This window comes from Bos grunniens, chromosome 1 (assembly GCF_055505025.1).
Source record: "Bos grunniens cultivar Pamir isolate PY7600 chromosome 1, Bosgru_T2T1.0, whole genome shotgun sequence".
In the NCBI taxonomy this organism is placed as follows: domain Eukaryota; kingdom Metazoa; phylum Chordata; class Mammalia; order Artiodactyla; family Bovidae; genus Bos; species Bos grunniens.
The window spans coordinates 75,378,826-75,398,834 of NC_141165.1; the positions used below are offsets into that span (position 1 = coordinate 75,378,826).

General features: G+C 40.2%; 1 protein-coding gene across 2 annotated transcripts in view; it reads right to left on the minus strand.

The window, feature by feature from the left end:
- Window positions 1–1,601: 1,601 nt before the first annotated feature.
- The window catches only part of EHHADH (enoyl-CoA hydratase and 3-hydroxyacyl CoA dehydrogenase), a 54,451-nt gene continuing 36,043 nt past the window's right edge, over window positions 1,602–20,009 (minus strand). For both annotated transcript variants that reach the window (XM_086397499.1, XM_086397495.1), the window contains 2 exons: window positions 13,827–14,168; window positions 1,602–4,544 (listed from right to left, as the gene is read on the minus strand). In XM_086397499.1, coding sequence (XP_086253625.1) covers window positions 3,283–4,544; window positions 13,827–14,168 — 1,604 coding nt within the window. In that variant the 3' untranslated portion in view covers window positions 1,602–3,282. The remainder of the gene's footprint in view (window positions 4,545–13,826; window positions 14,169–20,009) is intronic.

Consider the following 20,009-nt stretch of genomic DNA (forward strand, 5'->3'; position numbering starts at 1 on the left):
GATGCTTTTGAACTGTGGCACTAGAGAAGACTCTCGAGAGTCCCTTGGACTGCAAGGAGATCAAACCAGTCAATCCTAAAAGAATCAACCCTGAATATTCATTGGAAGGACTGTTGCTGAAGCTCCAATACTTCAGCCACCTGATGCAAAGAGCCAACTCATTGGAAAAGACCCTGATGCTGGGAAAGATCGAGGGCAGGAGAAGAAGGGGGTGGCAGAGAATGAGATGGTTGGATGGCATCACCAACTCAATGGACGTGAACTTGAGCAAACTCACCAGGGGATGGTGGAGGACAGAGAAGCCTGGTGTATTACAGGCCATAGGGTCGCAAAGAGTTGCAAAGAGACTGAACAACAGTGCTGTGGAGTATGATTTGCAGGCACATTTCTGTAACATCATTAATCAAGGGAGTTAGGACCTCTCACTCTTTCTTGCAAGCACACCTATTTCTGTGGGAAATGAATAAGCAGATAGCAATTGCAGCTGCACAGTGGCTTTTCTGATTTAAGGAACATCATTAGTCTCATCTTCAAAGCTGGAGTATTATGGCAAAGCTTCAAGGGTGCTTGTAATATGTAGTTCTTGTCAGAGTCAATTACTATTAGAACACATTTTTAAAATGTCATTCAGAAGGTGATTTTTTTTGAAAGATAGTTAAAATTTTTTTAATAACAACAAAATAAGCCTTTAAGCAAGTGCATTTTCAATAACTGGATAGTATATCCTGGAAAGGTTTCTTCATATTAACCACTGCTGTTTGCAGAACCCAAAAGCTTGAATCAGTTTTGCCTCTTTTGATACAAAATAAGGATAAATGAACTCATATTTCTTCTTCCCATGATACATATAAAATGTTGGTCCTTAATATTTATTGAGTCAGACACTTCAGAGAATATGATATAAGATAAGATATGGTACCTTTTCTAAGAAATGCAGTCAGATACATACACACAAATATTAGCACAAAGTTTCAGGGATTATGGACTCATAAAAATCTATTTATAGACACTCTAGTGTCAAAACCCCGATCTAGAGGAGAATGTAGGAGGAAAATAAGTTTTAAGAACTCAAAAAAAAAAAAAAAAAAAAAGCTCAAGATTGAAATCTATGCAAGGTCTAAAGAAGAAAAAGTTATGTGTTTATTAATTTGAAACAAATTTACATTAACTTGAAACTAAGTTACTTTGCAGAGTTACTATTTTCAGGAATTTTTTCTATTTATCTCTTTAATTATATAAACTCCAACAATATATATCTCAAAAATTATTCTAAATTGAACTACAATTCAAAGCACCTTCTAAAAGTTTTTTTTATTTGTTTTTGGTTTACTTTTTACAATGAAAACTTGTACTATATTCATTCAAGATTTCTCTGTTAGAACTTTTGGTAATTTTGTTTGGGTTCATTGGCGAAAATATTGTAAAAACCAACTCATTCACATCACCCTGAAGGACAATAACCTAAGCCTATTTGTTTCCTTATATGACAAGGGATTGCTGGATTAATGCCCCTCCAGATTCTTGATCTGCCAAGTGCTGTGCAAGATGTTCACGGGTGCACAGAGTGTCTGTTGAATGAAGGGTCCACAAGACTTCCTAAGTAAGTAAACAAGTTGCTTACTTGTTTATTATCTTGATTAAGATATAATTCACATGCAATACAGTTCACACATTTAGGGTATACAACTCAATGGTTTTAAGTAGATTTACAGAGTTATGCAACCATCAAAACAATAATTTCAGAACATTTTCATTAACCCAGAAAGAAACTCTGTACCCATCAGCAGCCACACCCTGTTCCCTATCCCCAATCATTCAGCCTTTGGCAAACTGTAATCTGCTTTCTATCTCAATAGATTTGCCTATTTTTTCACTTAGCATATTTTCAAGATTCATCACGCTGTAGCATGTATTAGCACTTCTCTTCTTTTTATGACTAAATAATATCCTACTGTATGGCCAGTTTACATTTTATTTATGCATTCATCAGTTGATGGACACTTGGATTGTTTCCAATTAGGGGCTGTTATGAATAGTTCTGCTCTAAACATTTGTGTACAAGTTATTGTGTTGACTAGTCCCTCAACTTTTAACCAAACAAGGCAAAAAGTAAAAAGAGAAGAATTCTTATAACAAAATTACACAAAATTTGTTTTTCAATAATTTTAGACTTGTCAGGATTCAACCATTTCATACTCAACATCACAAAGGCTTCCCATGACCAGGAAACTGGTATTATTACTTTATCACAGAATTAGAGGAGGTTAGATCCCTGAGATTCCCACCTTACACTGTTAACAATTTGTTGTTGTTGTTCAGTCACTCAGTTGTGTCCTATTCTGCGACCTCAAGGACTGCAGCACTCCAAGCTTCCCTGTCCTTCACAGTCTCCCAGACTTTACTTTCCATTATTGCTGCTTGAATAGAAGAGTAAATAAAGACATCTAGTGGTCTTGAGGAAATCATCATCAGACATTACTGAGCCTCTTGCAAGCAGCAAGGACAACTGTACATATGGGCCTTGGACAGAAATGCTAATATTGAGTGTGACTTTCTAAGCTCCTTTCACTCCCCATTCCGGTCTGAAGTATGTGGTTTCCTCACTAACTCCCAACTGTGTTTTGCCTGAATTTCAACACCCTTCTGCCACTGAAACTTTGCCCCTGGCCTCCCCCTGGGCAGCTTTCCAAGCTCACACATAGAGACCCCTACTGCGGACCCTACCCTGCCAACCATCTCCGCTCTACCTCTGAGACTCTGAACTGAAGGCTTTATCACAGGCTTCCTTGCCCCTCCAGGTTTTAGGCCTGTTAAGTGTTGTGCAAGATGCTTAGGGATGAATAATGAGGGTCTGTTGAATGAAGGGTCCATAAGATTTCCTATCACTGCCACGTGTGTGAGGATGAAAGACTCAACATGAATTTATGCATTTATCAATTAATAATTGATGACATATTTCTCACATGATCAAGGAACTGGGAACCTCAACTTATTCCTAAGCCTCTCTCCTTAGCTATTACAATGTTAACACAAGTTTATTCACTGCAACTGAAATCATTTATCTGATACAGACAGATCCCTGGCATAAGAAGCACATTCCTGAAGATTTGACCCATTAGAATCATCAGACAGAAGATCCAAAGAGGGGTTTTAGCCAACTGATTATTCCTTTCATTTTGTATTTCAGAGCACTCTTACTTTGGATCTCTTTGGATTAGTTTCTATGAATTTCAGTGAGTGTTACCTGATGCCAGCAGGTAAGGCAAAACCTGAAAGGCTGAATCACAGTTTACTGCTGGGGGGTCCTGCCAAGCTTTGCCACTCTTCCAGAGGAAGGTTTCCCTGGGAAGCCAGTTTTTTAAGATAGTCACAAGGCTCTAGTTGGGGAATATCAGGATTCTGCCTGTGGTATTTCTGCAACTTCTCTAGCACTGTGGGCAACCCAACTGTGGAAGCATAGAACATGGGCCCACCCCTGTGCCTTGGCCATCCATACCCGTGTAAATAGATAACATCAATGTGCTCTGGGATAGTCGCCATCCCTTCTCCCAAGATGCGAAATGCCTCATTGATGAGTGAATATAGGCAGCGCTCGAGGATCTCATCCCAGCTGATGATACGTGGTTTGATGTGATACGTTTCCCTGTACTGTGTCAGAAATTGGGAAAGCCAGGGATCAGGTTTGTGAATCCTCCCCAGGGGTTTATCATAAAGGTACCAACCCTTACCTGTCTTCTGACCAAACCGTCCTGACTCACACAGCATATCAGGAATTGGGCAATATCTCCGGCCGCCTCGCTTCCGGGCAGAACTTCCTGGAGGCAATGTAGGTCCAGTAAGACCTTGCCGTTTGCGGGATTTCCAACCTATATCCAACCCAGCAAGATCAGACACTCTAAAAGGTCCCATTTTGAAACCAAACTCTTCCAGCACCTCATCTATCTCCTCTGGTTTACTGCCTTCTTCTAATAAGAAGTATGTCTGATCATAATAAGACCTCAGCATTCGATTCCCAACAAATCCAAAACAATTGCCTACAACTACTCCAATCTTCTTAATCTTTTTTGATAAATTCATAACCGTGGCAATGGTGGTGGGGGAAGAGAATCGGCTGGGAATAACCTCTAACAACTTCATGACATGAGCTGGTGAGAAGAAGTGGGTGCCAATGACCAAGTGAGGACGGTCACTGGAAGAAGCAATCTCATCAATGTCCAGGGCTGAAGTGTTGGTGCATAAAAGTGCTTCTGGCTTGCACACAGCTGATAGTTCAGCAAAGACATGCTTCTTCAGGTTCATGTCCTCATAAACTGCTTCAACGACTAAATCTACACCACTGAGCTCTTTCATAGATGTAGTTAACCTGGGTTTTGGTCCTGACCAAGGGCGCCCACTCTGCTGCATTTTGGATGCTTCTTTTTCCAAGATGGAGGTTATTATCTTGCTTGCAGTCTCTAGCTGCTTCTTGTCTGATTCTACGGCAATCACAGGGATCTGGGCCTTTGCAAAAGAAATGACAATGCCTCGGCCCATTGTTCCTAAGCCTGCAGATAAGAGTGAAAGAGAAGAAGAATGAGTCAATGGTATTGGAAAATGGGAAATTATTCAGTGAATGGAAGGTTTCTGTGGAAACGTGCATTCAGGGATAGCAACTCAAGGACTACAGGTGGATTGAATATTAGTTAATGTTAGGAACTGTATTAAGTGCTCCAGGGGATAAAACAATAAAAAGGATTCACACACACACACTATTCGAAATAGTAAACAAGTTCAGCAAGATTGTAGGGTGCAAGATCAATATATAAAAATCAATTGTATTTCTATAATAAACAATCTAAGTATGAAATTAAGAAAACAATTCCACTTTTAATAGCATTAAAAAGAATAAAATACTTCAGAATAAATTTGAGGAAGAACTTTAAGACTTGCACATGAGAAACCAAAGAACATTACTGAAAGAAATGAAAGAAAACCTAAATAAATTGAAAGATCCATGTTCGTGGATCAGAAGACAATATTGTTAAGATGGCAATACTACCCAAGTAAATCTGCAGATTCAGTGCAATAACTATCAAAAGTCCAACTGGTATTGTGCAGAAATTAACAAGCTGATTCTAAAACTCATATAGAAATACAAGAAATGCAGAATAGCCAAAACAGTATAGAAAAAGAAAGAACAAAGTTTTAAGATTCATTCTTCCCAATTTCAAAACTTTTGACAAATCTACAGTATTCAAGACAGTGTGATAGTGGCATAAAGGACAGACACATAGATCAACGAGATAGAACTGAGTCTGGAAATAAATTCACACACGTATGGAAAATCAATTTTTAACAAGGGTGCCAATATAATCCAATGGGAAAAGAATAGACTTTTTCAACAAACGGTGCTGGGACAACTGGATATTCACACATAAAAGAACGATGTTGAACTTCTACTTCACACCATACATAAAAATTAACTTAAAATGATCAAACACCAAAGCAAGAGCTAAAACTATAAAACTCTTATGAGGAAATCTTCATGACCTTGGATTAGGCAATGATTTCTTAGAAATGACATCAATAACACAAGCAGTCAAAGGGAAAAAAATGGATAAATTGAACATCGTTAAAATTAAAAACTTCTGTGTTTCAAAGGACACAAAAAAGAAAGTGAAAAAAAACCCACAGGATGGGAAAAAAATGTCTTCAAATCATATATCAGACAAGGTACTTGTATCAGAATATATAAAGAACTTGAACTCAACAGTAAAAAGACAACTGAATTTAAAATTAGGCAAAGGATCTAATAAACATTTCTCCAAAGAAGATATACAAATGGCCAATAAGCATATACAGAGATGCCTAACACCACCAGTCATTTTGGAAATATAGACAAAAATTCCAGTGAACTACCACTTCATACCCACTAGGATAGCCATAATTAAAAAGACAGATAATAACAAGTTCTGGTGAGAATATGGAGAAATTGATTCACTATGGCAAATTGTAAAATGGTACTGTTGCTGTAGAAGACAAGTTGGAGGTTCCTCAAAATGTTTAACATGGAGTTACCATATGAGTAGGTAAGTAGGTGGTTATATACATAATTCAAGAGAAATGGAGACATACGTCCACACAAAACTTATAGACAAATGTTCATAGTAGCATTATTCAAAATAGCCAGAAAAAAGAAATAAGCCAGGGACTCCCCTGGTGGTCCAGTGACTAAGACTCCATGCTCCCAGTGCAGGGGGCCTGGGTTTGAACCCTTCTCAGATCCCACATGCTGCAATTAAGAGTTCACATCCTCACATACCTCAACAAAGTTAGAAGATCCTGCGTGCTGCAACTAAGACCAGGCGCAGCCAAATAAGTAACATTAAATTAAAAAGAAGAAGCAAGCCAAATGTCCATCAACACGAATAAACAAAAGGTAGCATCTCTTTCCGGGGAAGGCAATGGCACCCCACTCCAGTACTCTTGCCTGGAAAATCCCATGGATGGAGGAGCCTGGTAGGCTGCAGTCCATGGGGTCGCTAAGAGTCGGACACGACTGAGCGACTTCACTTTCACTTTTCACTTTCATGCATTGGAGAAGGAAATGGCAACTCACTCCAGTGTTCTTGCCTGGAGAATCCCAGGGACAGAGGAGCCTGGTGGGCTGCTGTCTATGGGGTCGCACAGAGTCGGACACGACTGAAGCGACTTAGCAGTAGCAGCATCTCTTTCTGGGGCTACTCAGGTGGTTTCAGTGGTAAAGAATCCACCTGCAAAGGCAGGAGACACAGGTTGGACCCCTAGGTCAGGAAGACGCCCATGGAGAAGGGCATGACAACCCACTGCAGTATTCTTGCCTGGAGAATCCCATGGACAGAGGAGCCTGGAGGGCTACAGTCCATAGGGTCCAAAAAAATTGCATACGACTGAGCATGCATGGACAATATATCTCTCCTTTGGAAAAATCACTCAGCTGTAAAAGTAAATGATACATCCGATAGTGTGGATGGGCCTTAAAAAACATTATGCTAAGTTAAAGTTGGACACAAAAAGTTACATGTTATATGATTCCATTTGTACGAAATGTTCACAATAGGGAAATCAATAGAGACAGAAAATTGATTAGTAGTTGCCAGGAGCTGGGAGGAAGGGCAATGAGGAATGACTGCTAATGGGTACAGGTTTTCTTTTTAGGGTGATGAAAAGGTTCTAAAATTGTTTGTGGCATACTTCCGTGGCAATCCAGTGGTTAAGACTGCACACTTCTGATGCAGGGGGCATGGGTTCAATCCCTGGTTGGGGAACTAAGATCCCACAGGCCATGGGGCACAGCCAAAAAACTAAAAAAAAAAATTTTTTTTAAGTCTAAAAAAGTAAAATAAAATTGTGGCAATGGTTGGACAACTTTACAAATATCTAAAAACAACTTAAGTGTGCTCCTTTTTTGGTGACATTGTTACTATGTATCTTAAAAACGTTTTATGATAAGATACATATACCATAAAACTTAACATCATAACCATTTTTATGTGTACAGTTCAGTGGCATTAAGCACATTCACAAAGCTGTGTAACCAGCACCATCTCGCACCATCTATCTCTAGAACTCTTCCCATCCTGTAACTGAAACTGTGCTCATTAAACCAGAACTCCCCATTTCTCTCCCTGGCAATCATCATTCTATACTCTATAATTGTGAGTACTCTAGATACCTCATATAAGTGGAATCAAATAGTATTTGTCCTTTTGTGACTAGCTCATTTCACTTAGCAGAGGAGCCTCAGGTTTATTCATGTAGTATGTGTCAGAATTCCCCACCTTTTAAGGCTGAATATTATCCCTTTGAATATATATATATATATATATATATATGTAGCACATTTTGTTTGTCCATTCATCTGTCAATGGACATTTGGGTTGCCATTATGCCACTATTGGGAATAATTCTGCTATGTACATGAGTGGACAAATATCTGTTTGAGTTCTTGCTTTCAGTTCTTTTGGATATGCCCAGAAGTGGAATTGTTGGATTGTATGATAATTTTACTTTTAATTTTTGAAGGAACTGCCATACTGTTTTTCATAGCAGCTGCACCATTTTATGTTGAATTGTACTCTTTAAATGGGTCAATTTCATCACATATGAGTTTCATTTCAAGAAAACTGTAATTCAAAATCGGTGTAGTACCAACCCTCAGGGCTTCCGTGATGGTTCAGATGTTAAAGAATCTGCCTGCAATGCAGGAGACCAGGGTTCAATCCCTGGGTTGGGAAGATCCCTTGGAGAAGGATATGGTCACCCATTCCAGTATTCTTGCCTAGAGAATTCCATGGACAGAGGAGCCTGGTGGCCTGCAGTCCATGGGGTCGCAAAGAGTTGGACACAACTGAGCGACTAACACTAACACAACCCTCAAGGATCTTATAACCTAGCGATGGGAAGAAGAAAAGTTCACAAGTATTCACCATGTTAGGTAAGGTAAATGATGATAGAAGTTCTTTGGTGCTTCAAAGGAAAGATATTATTTTTGGTTAGATGAGTCAAGAAAAGCTTCAAGATAAAGAAGAAATATTTGAAGAAATATTTAAAGAAAGGTCATACTGAAACAGTATGAAATGATGAACCACCTGGCTGGGGAAGGGAAAAGGAAAGTGAGAAATATTTTAAAGAAAGGCAAGAAGAATGGAAAATATAGAAAAATTATTTGATGGCAAATATGTTGCCGTTTCTTCCCCACACCATTTCATTTTCTTCTTGGGCATATAGGAGGCTGTACTTTCTAGACCTCTTATATCCCAGTAGGGCCTGTAACTAATTCTGGTCTAGGAAATGGGGGAAGGGTGGTGTGGGAGCACAACTGGCCCCTAAAATCTCCTACAAGATCCTTCATCACCACCTGGGTACAGAAGATGCAGAGATCAACTCTGAGGACTCGGAGGAGACCCTAGAGCAGGTGTTGGCCTGCAGGTCACATCCAGCCCACTGCCTGCTTTTGTACTGCCTGTGAGCTAAGAATGGTTTTACGTTTTAAATAGTCGAAAATTAAAGAGTAAGAATATTTTGTGACACCTGAAAATGATATCAAATTCAAATTTCAGTGTCCATAAATAAAGTGTTACTGGAATCAATCACAGTGATTTGTTTTTATATGGTCTGTGGCTATACTCGTCCTCAACAGCAGAGTTAAGTAGTTGCAGTAGAGAACGTAAGGCCCCCAAAGCCTAAAACATTTACTGTTTAGCATTTTACAGAAAAAGTTTGCTGACCCTTGTCCAGGAGAATGGTAGAGCCACTAGTTGGAAAGAACCTTGTTTTAGAATTATCTTGAGAGTGAGGAGGAAATACATCTTTATCATGTTAAGCTGTTGAGACTGTTATCTGTTACAGCAGCAGCTTATCTGTTACCTGACCAACCTGCTGTGGATGAAACAGTTCAGTGAAAGCTATGTACATATTACTCTTCTGCACTTCACATTGACTAGCTTTAGGTCTTTTTAAAAAAATTGAATATAGCTGATTTACAATATTATATTAGTGTTAGGTATATAACATAGTGTTTCAGATTTTTATAGATTATATTCCATTTAAAGTTATTATAAAATATTGGTTATATTCTCTGTGCTGTACAGTATATCCTTGTAACTTATTTATTACATGTATAATAATTTATACCTCTTAATCCCTTGTGAGGATTGGTTTTGAATATATTATGTTATCAATCATTAGAAATTATTGATTTAGTTCCTCTGGAATATATTTAATTTTTAAATCATATTAAATTATTTAATACATATTTTGAATTATTTAAAACAGTTTTGCAAATTTACTAAACATCTGTGTTTCACTCAGTAACAATAAGGCTGGATAGCTCTCACTGCTGAAGCAGCTTGTATCCTAAACTTCAGCCTGAGTGAACAGGAGGTAGAGGTGGGGGTTCAAAACCCTGGCCCCCTGGCTTTCAGTCCCAAACTTCATATAAAATTCCTACCAATCCTGGTGGGCTGTCGTCTATGGGGTCACACAGAGTCGGACACAATTGCAGCGACTTAGCAGCAGCAGAGAGTACAATCTCACAGGAACAATAAGGACTCATGAGAAGTTTATGTGAAAGTGCTTTGTAAAGTACAACGTGATACAGATGATGGAACTGAACACAGCAGAGAAGGAAAGCCACTTGTGAGTGCAGAGCACAGCTCCTTGCACTTACCTCGAAGAGCAGGGCTGCTGAAGGACCTTCGGGGCTCCAAGCAACTCATAGTCCTAACCACAGAGTGGGCCAGACTAATGCTTTCTAGAAGTGTCTTAGCTATAATTTTACTCACTTCCTTGTAAGCACGAAAGCTTCCATGTTAAATTACCTTATACTATTAATAGTAAAGCTTAAAAAAAAAATAAAGCTTATTGAGTGTTCATAAGGAACACATTAGAAATGCATTAAAGCATTTTGCATGTATTAACTCTTAATCCTCACCACAACCCTATGAGTTAAGTCCTATCATTTAATCCACTTTACAAATGAGCAAACTGAAGATGTAAGTAACTTCCCTGAGGTCTGATACCTAGCAAGTAGGTGTGCTGGGGTCTCAACCCAAGTCATGTGAAGAGTCTGCATCCTTAACATACAGAATATATGGTTTCTCAAGTAGAAATAGAAGGATGGGAAGGATTTTTAAGAGCAGTCGGTTGAGTTATAGTCCTACGCACGCCTTCAGCATGTGACTTGGAGTCACTATACTCAGAGTCCTAGTTTCCAAATTCTTCAAATTGGGAATGTGATTGCTGGAAGCTCTGATCTCATGAGTTTTGGTGAAGATCAAATCAGACAAAGCATGTAACAGCTCTCTGTAGAAGTTGCGACTTCTACAAAGTAGATGGCTATAGGTACTAGCCTCATCACTCCTATTAGAGAACCTGGAAACAGAACTTGGACCTTTTTTATATATATATATACTTATTTATTTATGGCTATGCTGGGTTTTCATTGCTTTGTGTGGGCTTTTCTCTAGTTGCAGTGAGTGAGGGCTATTCTCTAGTTGCAGTGCACAGGCTTCTCACTGTGGTGGTTTCCCTTGCTGTGGAGCACAGGCTCTAGAGCATGGGCTCAGTAGTTGCAGATCCTAGAATCTAGAGCACAGGCTCAGTAGTTGTGGTGCAGGGGCTTAGCTGCTCCGTGGCGCATGGGATCTTCCCAGACCAGGGATCGAACCTACATTCCCTGCATTGGCAAGTGGATTCTTTACCACTGAACCACCAGGGAAGCCTGAACTTGGGCCCTTGAAATGCAGCTTTTAATCTGAAGCAGAATTATCCTTGCTGCTCTTCTGATTAATAAACAATGTCTTGTTGGGGGGAAAAAAAGAAGTATCAGCTATTATTTTAGATCTTCAGTTCTATAAACTGATATTTTTTTCATTTAATCACTAAAAATATACATGAAACCAGTAACTGTTTCCTTCCAAAAGTTCTTCACTAACTTCTCACAACCTTGTGGTCTCAAAGTTCTCAAGAAAGTAGGGCTGAAAGACCAAGATTTTCACTGTTGGTAATTATGTTTTCATAGGTCAATACTGTATGTATATTGAATTTAGTTTCCTAAATTTTCCTCACTAAATACACACAGACAGGGACCAGGAGTTCTGTTCCTGGACCAAGTCACCGCTTTTAACTACCCTGGAATTAAATCTCATCAAGAACCCCTCCCACTCAGTGAAGTAAATAAAGGATAAGGGATGCTTTGACTGCTGGTTCTTCAGTGTCTAGTCAACAGCAGTCTTCTCCCCTTCTGACAGCCCTGAGAGCCCAGGCGAGGTGAAAGAAAGTGGACTTGCAGTGGTGCCAACCCAATCTGAGGGCACAGCTCACTGAAGTGCAAACCTGGGCTCATCACGGCTGGGGTTTTCCAGGGGGCCCAATGAAAGGACAGCGAGTCACAGCTTTTGAGGATGTTGGCAAGAGAGTAGCTGAAGTGATGATTGGAAATGAAAACTGAATAGAGAAGAAAGTAAAGATTAAAAGAGCTTATCAAGTAACGGATGCAGTTGGAATAACTGAGAAAGGGATGTGCAGAAACACAAGGTGTTAGTGAAAAAGTACGAGTTCACATTTCAGTGGTGGAGAAATGTTCAGGGTGAAGCCTGAAGTGTGGGTCACAGAAGTGAAGTGAGGCGAATGTCACTGGATCTGAGGAGGTGAAGGAACCCAGAAGCTGGATGGATTCTCCACACAGGGGATGAGGACAACAAGGACAGCAGTAGGATTTGGGCCAAAGTGGATAATCATGAGCCAGGTACTAAAATGAGGAGGGATAGAGCAGGCAGGGAGATGGCAGCAAAACAGAGGAAGAGTGTCCAGAAAGGGGTCACGGTCTGAGAGGGGAAGTGGGAAGTGACAGTACAGTCCAGGGAGTGTGGGAAGAAGCAACAGCATTCTTGAGAGGGCTGCAGGAGAAGCAAGTGCCCGGGGTAAGTCAGGTTTCAGGCAGGAGACAGAGTGAGAGCCACTGGTGAACCAGATGAGGCTGTGGGCGCATTCCAGAGGACATGGGGTACAGAGGGAGGCTGCGTCACCAAGACCAAGGTGGGCAGAGCAGAAAGCGGATAAACATGATGAAGCGGGAAATGACCAGCTCTCTCACTTTATTTTTATCCACATTGTCTTCTACGTAGTTTAAAAGCTTTTGCAAATATTTTTCAGAACAATGTGGTGTATACTTAAAAAAAAACTCGAACTTATAAACATTCCATGCCAGACACAAGCAGGAAGTCTTTTTAAAAAGCTCATGATAAGGAAACAGGGAAATTCTCAAATGATGGTGGACAAACACGATACTGATAAACTTAAGAGTTTTTACTATTATTCTGCATTAATTATTCTTGGCTTGAAGGAAAACAGGAAAGAAGAAACAGGTAAGTACATAAGTAGAAACAAATATTGGTGTTGCTGAAGGAATATAAAAAGGTACACTCAGTTCTTTACCATACTATTTATCAATCTCCTTAAAAAATCACAAGTGAACAGAGTCAGTGCTACAAGGAGCACAGTATGTTTGTATTGAAGACATACTACTTTATTCCCAATTTCACTAAGACAACTACAGACTAAGATGTAGAGAAGGCTCTTTCATTCCACACTGCACTGGTGCTAGAGAGCTTGGTGAAGATTAAGAACGTTGGTGCTTTTAGTAAACTTTGGACCTCCTCTCCCAGAAGACTGTATACAGGCTAATACATACAACACTCCACTATACTATTTCAGGGGATTTGGAATCCACCCAAGACCATTCTTGGGCCAAGACTAAGTGAAGTTTAGGATAGTGGCCCAAAGAAGCCATTCGGAGAGCTAGCTTCTGAGGAAAGAAGACATTTTGTTCGAGAAATTTTCAAGGGGAAAAAGTAAGGAAGCCCACGTTTCAGGTTCAGATGAATTTGGGGATAGTGGCTTTGAATCAGAAGTGAATGGATGCAAGGACCAGAAAGACACAGCCTTCATTCCCAATCCCTAGCTATAGGAGTGACAGGCCACACCTTGAAATGTGGTACTCATGATAATCTTGCTGGGAAACCCAGGGATGAGAGACATGTAAGAGGCAGAAATGAGTTTAAAAATGCCCAGAGTCCGGAATCACACAGATGTAGCGTTAGAGGACTTGGGTTTAAGTAGCTCACTGTTGAGAAGGCCTAGTGTTTCTAAGCCTCACATGCAAAGATAGTTCATGGGCTGGGGTAAAAATTAAGTTGACTAAAAAAGTGACATGTTCAGCAAAGAGCCCGGAACATGGTGGCCCAAAGCAAATGGTAGCACTTGACAAATGCCAATTTGGGGAGTGACATTGCTCATGTTCTTACCGAGAACGCCAACAGAGGAGATGGGCCGTCCCAACGCTGTTTTCCAGGAAGCTCCAGAGGGAGTGGACCACTTATTTGCCATCCTCTCAGCAAAGAAAACATATTGCAGGGCCTTGGCCTGCCCTGAGGTATTAAGGTACAGGCCCAACTCCTTTTCCTTCTTGCTGCCCATGTCATATGGATATTGGACAGCAGCCTGGACTGCTTGGACACAGGCCTCTGGAGACAGCCACCCAGGGTACCGCTTCCGCACCTGCAGAAGGGCTTCACTGAAAATGGCATCCATGTTGGGCAAGCTCGGGACTGGCATGTTGCAGATTCTACGGGATTCTGGAGATTGATCTAAAAGAAATAAGAAAGAAAATTTGGAACTGTTATCTATATCAAAGGATTGTGCATATATAATAATAAATACTATTTAAGATATTTTTCCATTCAATGATTAATTAATGTGTTTCTTTTTAAAAATCTTTTTAATTGGAGGAAAATTGCTTTACAATGTTGTGTTGGTTTCTACCATACAATATCAAGAATCCGTCATAATTATACATACGTATATATAAATATATATATATCCCTCTTAGGCCTCCCTCCCCTCCCCTCTAAACTTCCCTCCTGGCCTCTATTCCCCTCAGCCATCACAGAGTGCCAGGCTGGGCTCCCTATGTCATATAGCAGCTTCCCGCTAGCTATTTCACACACGATCGTGTATGCACGTCAATGCTACTTTCTCAATTCATCCCGCCCATTCCTTCCGCTGTTGTGTCCACAAGTCCATTCACTATGTCTATGTCTCTATGCCCTCCTTGAAAATAGGTTCATCAGTACCATTTTTCTAGATTCCATACATATGCATTAACATATGGTATTTGTTTTTCTCTCTGACTTACTTCACTCCTTATAAAGGCTCTAGGTTCATCCACCTCACTACAACTGACTCAGTTGTCAAGATATTTAATGTAACACTAATAACAAAATCTCTGACATCTTTGCAACTTAGGCCCATAACACAGAATTTAATAGATTCAAAGCAATTTCAAGTTACCTAATTGAGGCATAAAAGTTACATCTTCCTTTTATTTCAAGGCCAAGATAACATTACGATGGATCAGTTATATTAATCTGCCAGTGAGCTTAAGGAAAATAGTTCTGAGTTAATAATATTTTAGGTTCAAAATCATTTTAACTCCATTCTTAACAGTAACAAAAACTTTAAAATCCCTAGAAAAGGAGACAGTATAATACTGGCACAAAGACGTACAAATCAGTGGAAAAAACTGAGTTAAGAAATAAACCCTTATAATCATCACCAAGTGATTTCCAACACGGGTACCAAAACAATTTAATGAGAGAAAGGAGAGTTTTTTTAAACAAATGAAGCTGAGGACAACTGAATATCCACATAAAACAAGTACACAGGTCCTTACCGAGCACCATATATACAAATTAACTCAAATATGGGCCATAAATCTAAACTGAAGAGTTAAAACTCTAAGACTTTCTTAAAAAAATAAGAAAAATCTTTATAACATTTGGTTAGGCAAAGTATTCTTGGCACAATTCACAAAAGAAAAAAATTCATTAAGTTAGACTTCATCAAAATTAAAGACTTTTGTACTTCAAAGAACATCATTAAGAAAATGAAATGATAAACTAGGAGAAAATACTTGCATGGTAGGCGAAATAACACCCTCCCCAAACATCTACTTCCTAATCCCCAGAACCTAAGAATATATTATCTTACATGGCAAAGAGACTCTACAGATATAATTAAGGTTAAAGACCTTGAGATGTGATGTTTACCCTGTATTATCCAGGTAGGCCCAATCTAATTTTATGAACCCTTAAAAGAGGAGAGCCTCTCTCAGCTGTAGTGAGAGAGGAAGAGTCAGAGAGATGCCACACAGAAAGTTCTGTTGATGACAATGTGGCTTTGAAGATGGAGGAAGGGGACCAAGAGCCACTCCTCTAGGCTAGGAATGGCCATTAGTTTACAACCAGCAAAAACATGGAGACCTTGGTCCTACAACACAAGTACTGAATTCTGCCCACAACTCAAGTGAGCAATAAACAGATCCTTCCCAAGAACTTTCAGAAAGAAGTGCAACTGTTGACACTTGGGTTCAGTCCAGTGAGACCCCTACCAGACTTCAGACCTGTAGATAGATAAGATAATACATTTGTATTGTTTAAACTGTTGAGCTTGCTGAGCTTGTTATATCAAGCAACAGACAATGAATACAACTTGCATATCAAATATCTAATGAAGTATCCAGAGTATATAAAGATCTCTTATGACTCAATAATAATAAGGCAAAGAACTCAGTTTTAAAAATGGGTGAAAACTTGAGTGTGTATTTCACCAAAGAGCATATGTGTGTGTGTGTTAGTCACTCAGTCATGTCCAACCCTTTGCAGCCCATGGACTATTGTCCACCAGGCTCCTCTGTCCATGGGATTGTCCAGGCAAGAATACTGGAATGGGGCTGCCACTCCCTTCTCCAAGGGATCTTCCCAACCCAGGGACAGAATCCGGGTTCCCTGCACTGAAGACAAATTATTAATCATCTGAGCCACAATTGTTCAGTTATCCTGTGAGTTAGCCAATCTTAAGTTTATGGGCTCCCCTGGTGGTTCAGACAGTAAAAAATCTGCCTGCAATGCAGGGAGACCCAGGTATGATTCCTGGGTCAGGAAGATCCCTGGCAAAGGGAAAGCCTACCCACTCCAGTACTCTTACCTGGAGAATTCCATGGACAGAGGAGGCTGGCAGGTGATAGTCCATGGAGTTGCAAAGAATAGGACAGGACTGAGTGACCAACACTCTTACTTTTTTTCAAGCTCAGCAGAGAAAGAAGAAGTCCTTTCCAGGGCCTACAGCTGATTTAATTTCCTAGTGGCCCATAAGATAGATGAGAACAGATAGTGGGGAGAGGGAAGTAGGGGGAGAGTATCGAGTGGATGAGGAAAGAGATCAGAGCTGTTAGTTTTGTGGCACCTGACAACAGGTGGCTAGTACAGTCTTTGTGGGGACAGAGCTTAGATGGGTATCTTAGAGCTGGATCTCTGTCCTTGTGATGCTGCCACCAGCCCACCATCACAGGGGCTGATTCTCAACATCATAGTGCACATCAGAGTTATTTTAGGACTTTTAAAGATGACCATGCTCCGCTGTGAACTCAGTTAAGATTCTTTAAGGGTGGGGCCTGGACATGAGTATTTTTTAAAAATTCAGTAGGTGATTTTGGGACTTCCCTGGTGGTCCAATGGCTAAGACTCTGTGCTTAGAGGGGGCCCAGGTTTGATCCCTGGTCCGGGAACTAGATCCCACATGCCACAACTGAAGATCCTACATGCCACAACAAAGACCTGGTACAGTCAAATAAAAAAAAAATTCAATAGTTGCTTTTGAGGTATAGCCTTTTGGAGGTCCAAGAGCAGAGGATTTATCAGCCACCATATCAGAAGTCATCTGCAGCTCCTGGCTACTTTGACCTGGCAGAGATTGAAGCAAGAAGAGAATGAAAAAAAAGGAAGAAGAAAAACGCTTAATGGTGTGCAGTAATTTTAGCCAATTGGCACACTCCTAGTATCCCAGGGATACTCAGAACCTCTGAGACTGCAGACAGGCATTTTGGGATACCCCACAGCACTTGTCCAGACCAAACTAAGCATATCTATTGGAGAGGGCACAACCGTTGTGAGGTTTTTCCCTGCTCAATTTCCTATCCTTTTTGTTCTGTGGCTGTAATTGAAGGATGAACGGAGAAGGCAATGGCACCCCACTCTGGTACTCTTGCCTGGAAAATCCCATGGGCGGAGGAGCCTGGTAGGCTGCCGTCTATGGGGTCGCACAGAGTCGGACATGACTGAAGCGACTTAGCAGTAGCAGTAGCAGCATTATTTTACAACTTCATTTTATTCCTACAAAATTATTCAGAATTTCCCCTTTGGGTCTACAGGTATGGTGTTTTCAAAGTGTATTTCTTATATATATGCTAGTTCTAAAGTCACTCAGCTGTACCTACATAATAAGAGAGGCAAGTGTGAGCCCGTCAGAACCAGCACTAGCTCCGCCAGAAAATGGGAAAGAGAGGAGCTAATTAATGATTCAAGTATGCTTATAATTGAATTCTTTCCCTGACCCATTCATATTTTTTTCTTAATTCTTTGAAGTTTTCTAAGGCAGAAGTTTTCATTTAAAAAATAAGTGAATCATATGCCTCAAGGAGGAAAAGGAGATAATTATTTTCCCCTTTTCCTTTCTAGTAAGCTGACAAGAAGAGATTTTCTCTCTCTAGGATAAAGAGAGGCAATGTACAGTGTGCAGTTTACAAAAATGGTTTCCTAAGACATACAGGACTCTCTCTAGATCTGATAAACAGACTCTTTCTCATAGAAGCTCTGCAAAGAACAGACAGAACAACTGAACTTTTTCTGGGCTTGCTGCTGCTGCTGCTAAGTCGCTTCAGTCGTGTCCGACTCTTTGTGACCCCATAGACGGCAGCCCACCAGGCTCCCCAGTCCCTGGGATTCTCTAGGCAAGAACACTGGAGTGGGTTGCCATTTCCCTCTCCAATACATGAAAGTGAAAAGTGAGAGTGAAGTCGCTCAGTCGTGTCCGACTCTTAGCGACCCCATGAACTGCAGCCTTCCAGGCTCCTCCGTCCATGGGATTTTCCAGGCAAGAGTACTGGAGTGGCGTGCCATTGCCTTGGGGTCCCCAAACAACTGGGGTACATAAAAAAAGAAGCCCGATTTAGATATATGCTTAGGCTTCCTAGGTAAGGCAGTGTCACTCTGCTTCTGTGAAACATGTTTATACAAATGTTCACAGAGAGTAAAAATAAATTACAAACAGCAAAAGATAAAATGGAAGAGAAAGATGAAACCATTAAGATTTTTTTTAAGTTACAAAATCCAAATGAACATACAGATCAAGGTGTTTGAGCAGAATAAGAATCGCTAAAAATGCCTACCATAGCCCAGGGCAGTGACAGTAATAGGACCAGGGTTTGCTGGAGGGGCAAAAACAGAGCACTGGGTTCCTGAGCTGAGGCTCCCACTTGGATGTCCCCTGTGCTCATCTTCAGCTAACAGCACACACTTTCAGCTTCAGGCCAGAATCACACTCGTGGGAACAAGGGGTTCTTACTCCATTTGGGAACTAGCAGGCTGCTGGCCAAATGCAAATAAACTGCATTTGACAGGACCCTCCCCTCCCCAGTTTAGCCAAAGCAATCCGGATTGGCCAAGCAACTGAATTGCTCTGCTAAATCCATTGCACTGCAGTCATCAGGGAGGCTTCGTGTAACAAGAGTATTAAGATGCATGAAGCTAATTAACTTCCACAGTCAGCTCTCCAGGATGTGTGTTAAGTTTACAGAGAAACCTGAAGCTACTGCCCAAGTCATATTTTTAGATACATATGTTAACCTCCTACAAACTGGCTCCAAAACTGCAATTTTTTTTCAAAACTGGCTCCAACTACAACACTGACCACTGGAAATTTCCTTCCTTCTCAACTTGCCTATTGCATGCGGAAACTAAATAAGTATTCTCTCTCTCTCTCTTTTTTTTTTTTTTTTGCAGACTCATACTTTATTACTATAGCTTAAAAAAAATTTTTTTAATTGGAAGATAATTGCTTTACAATATTGTGTTGGTTTCTGCCATACATCAACATGAATCATATATAAGTAAGTGTTCTTAATCCTTTCCTTTTGTTCTTTTTGTAGGTCAACATTTCAGCAGTGCGGGGTGAGGGTAATGATGGGGGTGAGAATAGGTTGAATTAATGAAATATTTTTACAAATGGAGAAAGAGAACTCAAAAATTTTACATGTACTTTTTAAAATTGACATTTAGTTCACATACAATGAAAGTCACCATTTCAAAGTTTATAATTCAGGAGTTTTTAGTATAATCACAAGGTATGCAACCACACATGTATGTTTTTCAACCATGCCTTTCAGACTGCTTTACTAATTTTTAACTTAAAGAACATCAGGAACCTCAAAAACATCATGCTCAGTGAGAGAAACCAGACACAAAAGATCACATGCTATATGAAATTCTAAAAAACAAGACTATAGTAACAGAAAACAGGCCAGTGGTCATCTATGGCCAAGGGCAGGGGAAGGAATCTACTTAAAAGAGGCAGGAGCATACTTTTTAGAGTGA